Source organism: Syzygium oleosum, unplaced genomic scaffold, assembly GCF_021117445.2.
Source record: "Syzygium oleosum isolate NSW1041296 unplaced genomic scaffold, Sole_v2.1 Sole_v2.07, whole genome shotgun sequence".
Classification (NCBI taxonomy): Eukaryota; Viridiplantae; Streptophyta; class Magnoliopsida; order Myrtales; family Myrtaceae; genus Syzygium; species Syzygium oleosum.
This window is the reverse complement of record NW_026607491.1, coordinates 355,405-360,194: the sequence shown is the minus strand read 5'-3', so window position 1 is coordinate 360,194 and position 4,790 is coordinate 355,405. Positions and strand designations below refer to the sequence as shown.

General features: G+C 42.2%; 1 protein-coding gene across 1 annotated transcript; it reads right to left on the bottom strand.

The window, feature by feature from the left end:
* Window positions 1-2,060: 2,060 nt before the first annotated feature.
* Window positions 2,061-4,107, bottom strand: LOC115668089 (uncharacterized). The gene has a single exon (XM_030589594.2). The coding sequence runs from the start codon at window positions 4,092-4,094 to the stop codon at window positions 2,061-2,063; it is 2,034 nt and encodes a 677-aa protein (XP_030445454.2). The 5' UTR covers window positions 4,095-4,107.
* Between the last annotated feature and the right edge of the window lie 683 nt (window positions 4,108-4,790).

Genomic DNA, 4,790 nt, shown 5'->3' with positions numbered 1-4,790 from the left:
TAGCATTTGGAAGCAGATTTCCTGCTTCTCTGCTTTCGGAATGTTGCCAGGTGTGATAGATCATCTGTTTCTTGTTTGGCCAATATGAAGCTTTTTTCCATAATTTTATTTTTAACATGTTGCAGCCTTGGCCTGGTCTTTTCCATTCGGAGCCTGGAAATGGTTTGTGGAAGTGAAAAGCTGATGGAGCTTTCTGTTCGTATATTAGGCTGTTCGTTTCGGTTATATCGTGTTTGTAGTCTGACCATTTGATTAAATTTAAGGTGGTCTCTCTAACTTGTAGAAGACGAAGTCTTTCTTTGAGGAGAGGCTCGATGCAATTCTTGACTCTGTGTTGTACGCGCTACTGTGAAGGTTCCGTCCAGTTCTGAAAAGTGAAAACCCTTTCGCTAATATACGAGATGTGCTGCCTCCTCCATAAAAGGAAAGAGAACAAGAGGCGTTATATGCATAATCATTCTTTGTGAAAATTCCAAATAATGACCTGAAATGCACTCATTCTCTCAAATAAGGGCTTGAAGTTGTTAAAAAAAAGGCTTAAAGTGGCCACAACAGTTCAAATAAGGGCCTGACTTTACCGGTCATTAGCCAACTAAATATTCCAACCGGTCAAGAGCATTTTCGTCCAAAGATAATTATAATTTAAAATTATTTTTTTATTCCGGCTAAATATTCCGGCCAATCAAGGGTGAGGCGACCATCCCCAGATCTGGTGTGGGCCTCGCTAGATTGACAAGATCGGAGTTTGATCTTTTGATGGCTATTGACACAACGGTGGTTGTGTCCGCAAATTCTTGTGTGGCGGTTACTGTTGTAGGTAGAGTTGGTGTCCCGATAAAGTCCACGGTTACAGTCAAATTCAAGTGTAGCTTGGACTTGGAAGATCTCTATGGAACTTGAGCCCATGAGAAGCCGTGGGAGAGTAGCAGTTATCAGGTTCTAGCGAAGCGATTGTGACTCGACTTCAATATTGAGTCGAGGTCGAGATTGTTAAAAACTTAAAATATATATTGAATTTGAGCCCTTGAATGAAACATGATCTAATAGTGCGCAGAAATGCGACTTGTTGTGCGACCCTCGTACGTGACATGCTAAAAGAGTCCAAGACTAATTTTTCTAACAAAACAAGAAAACCACTTTCCTCGTTTAGTTTAGAAGTCAGCCACAAGATTTCCTAATTTAGTTGGAAATCTATTTTTATGTTCAATCTTGGGCTTTGGCCTTCATGTCGCTGGTACATAGTGGTGTGCCTTGCGTGTGCAATAGTTGGGCCCTAAAGGTACGCTTATTCGTGAATTACACCTTGAATCAATTCGAGGGCATTGAAGCGGTAAGATTTTGTGTATTACTTTGTAAGATTGAGAGAGATTATTTCGCAAGTAATTGTGACGGCCAAATATCGTGTGAGCTATTGGGTAAAGTTGAGGGTTTGGAAAATACTGAAAGTGTTTGGGTTGACTTGAGGATAGTTATAATCTCTATCGTATCACTTGATTTTTGTTGGAATTTCATGCTATTCTTTCCGTGGAGTAGGGTGTGTCGACCGAATAACGTAAATTCAACATCCGCTTTATTTCTTTTTTATGTTTATTTTATTATTTGATCGCTTGATTTTCGATACATTTTGCTGCTATCGTAAATTCAGCTTAGTCACAATATATCTTTATTAGACGAGGTGACCGGCATTCAATAATTTTGTACTTAGAAATGTTACTTTCTATTAACGGTACAATATTAAACTTGCGATCTGAATTTTAAATCAGAGCACTCGGATGTAATCCGCCTGAGTGCTTCTCTCGTTTGGTTCCCGGAAGTGTACGGAATCGCAGGATATTATAGAAATCGAACAGCCGGAGGAGTTTACAGGGAAGGGACACTTTTAACGACAATGTGCAGTCGAGCAAATCAGCAGCACGCTTATTAGTACAAGAAGAAGCGAAACAAAAGGTGGTAAAAAAGGCGAGGTGAGATCCCCCAGCAATTAGATTTTTCAGCGGAATTTGCGGGTAGGAGCCCTCATCCTTTGCCGACTCGGCAACTTTACCTTCAATTATTTTTGATCAATCAGATCCGTCTTCTTCCTCAACCTCCGGAGACAGGGGTTCTCGCAAATGTTGATAGAGGCCAAGCTGTGCCATCAATAGCCAAACCAAGGTGACAAGTTCTCCTCCTTTACTCAGTTGTTGAGCATAATTGTAAGGTCGGCAATGACTCGCCGCATACCCCAGCAATTCCACCCACACTTCACTCATGATCTTCCACCTCTTTTCCTTCTCAATATCCCGCAACACCCTAGCGAGATCACACGCGTCAGAAAGCACAGATCTGATTGACGCTCCTTTCTCCATAAATAAACTCCGTCCTGGTAAAGGGAGGAGACGTTTGCACGCACTTTCCTTTGTTATCTTCGTTTTGCTCCCATCAGAGAGATTTTTGCTGATGAACTTGTCCAAGTCATCACGAGTGTACCGGAACCTTATTTCGCCATACCCACCCACTGCAGACATCATATCAGGTTGTTTGATCATAAGATGAAGCATATAATCCGACAAGACCTTACTGTTTGCACGATCAATGTTAAAGTTGGTACTTTCATCAGTGTCAGTATTGTAACAGAGCTCGGTGGCAACGTGCCACAGTAAAAGGCTCTCATCATAATCGACATCACTGATGAATCGAAGCAAGTTTGTGCAATCTTGCCCTGTTCCAGAATGCTCCAGAGCCCATTTACCTCGAGCAGCACATATGTCCTCCAAGTCTTCAGAATCATCTGAAGTCAACTTCCGGATCAGCTCCTTAAAAATCAGTTCACCTAATTCGTCGCTGTATGGTTTTTGTTGTCCAGACTTCAACTCATCAAACAATTCCCTGAGAGAGATGCAATCTAGGAGTTTCTCAATCCATTTTGGCCACCTTCTCAGACGAGAATCTATCAAATTGTACTGGAAGATTGATCTAGACCATCTAGCATGTAGTATATGCAATGCGAATGGTAACCTTTCGGATTTGAATTTGAGGAGGAACTTCATGAAGGTGCTTCCTATAAGATGTTTTTCAAATCTCCCTAAACGTGCAATTGTCCAGTCAGAGCAAATGAGCCTACCAAGAGCTACAAATTCCAGGCCAACAGCTCCAAGGAGCAAGGTGTATGTAATCCGTGTATCATATTCGTGAAAACCATGCTTGTTCAGGACATAGAAAAGTGCAAAAGCAGTAACGACGGAACCAATTGAGATAGCTCGAAAAAGGTACCCTGCTGGACAGTGAACCACGGCAGCCTTGGTATAAAGAACATCATAAAAGAAGTTGAGCTCAGCCTCAATGACCCGAAAAGCATCCTTTGCGGTTGTCGTACTGAAAAAAAAGAGGCTATAGTGCATTTGACCTAAGTGGAAGGGGAGTTCCACAAGGAGGCCTTTGAAGACTGTGAAGCAAAAAAATGCGGTTATTATCACTTCTCTGTCGCCCAAATCGGTTTTATTTCGCTCTCCAGCATGTACGGATTCCAGCTGTCTTAGACGTATGGGATCCGGCTGAGCATCAATGGACGGGAGCAGGGAACCACGGAATTTACTGAAGCTTGCAAGATACAGAGCACGAGTTCGCTCTATATATTTTATGGTTCCTCCAATAAACACGAGGATGGTGGGGACAATTAGCTTGTTACTGGGGAGGGATTGGTAAAACACATAGCATGCGGTGCCTAGCTGGAATAAGAGATTAAGCAAGTGCCTCCGCCATAGCTCATTATCCTCGAGCGCGAAAGCGGTTATGGTGTCCGGTCCTCCGAGGTGTAGCAGCAGAAATGGAGCCCAAAATGCCAAAAGGTCGCCATATGCATCGACCTCGGAGTCTGAAGTACCACCATTAAATTGGGCTTTGGCAATGAGTCCAAAGGCATAGAAAGCGATCGAGTCGGCAACCAAGTAAGCCGACCACATGAGAGCCAAGAACCACCAGTTTGACCACCTCTTTCGCATGGGTGCAAAAAAGATGAGAAAGACTTGCAGAGATAGGCTCGTAAGGATCGCCCCTCGGAGATTGAGTTTCATCCATAAATTCTTGGCCTCTGCAATAATTTTCGTATTTCCCATTCGATCCTCACTCTCTCCCCAGATCCTGGAAGGAAATCTTTTAGTCAGCATGAGTATTACCTCCTAGGAAGCATGGACACTCTCCATAAGCCTTCGCGTCGGTGTCGGACACGTGGTCAACATGTGTCAGACATCCAACATGTGATCAATGCTCCGGACACGCTAGCGACACGCAAGTTTAGCATCCCGACACGGCCGGGTCAATTTTAAACATTTCCAATAAATTAGGGATCAAAATATTAATTCATTATGGGCTCTTTTTTTAATTATTGATTTATTTGTGGATTCGAATCAAACTAATTTAATTGAAATAACCATAAGAGTGATAATTTATCATGTATATATAAAAATATACATTTGTTATACAATGAGTCCCAACGTGTCGGAATTCTTTATTTTTTGAGAAATGACATGTCAACGTGTCGCGTGTCAGTATCGATGCTATTTAGAGTATAACAATAAGGCAACGATGATTGAATAGATATGCAAGCCGGAAAATATAATAACAGAAAAAGGTGACTATTGAGGACAGAGAGTCGATAATACCTTGAATACGATCCGATAGGAATGAACGTCTTGTTTCATGCAACCGAGTGTCAAGTAATGCGAAGTTATAAAGGAGTTAGAAGCAACAGGACTCAAGCTGATGTCAGTATGGAACAGGAGGAGTGGGCAAGAAACTCGTGGAATGTAAAT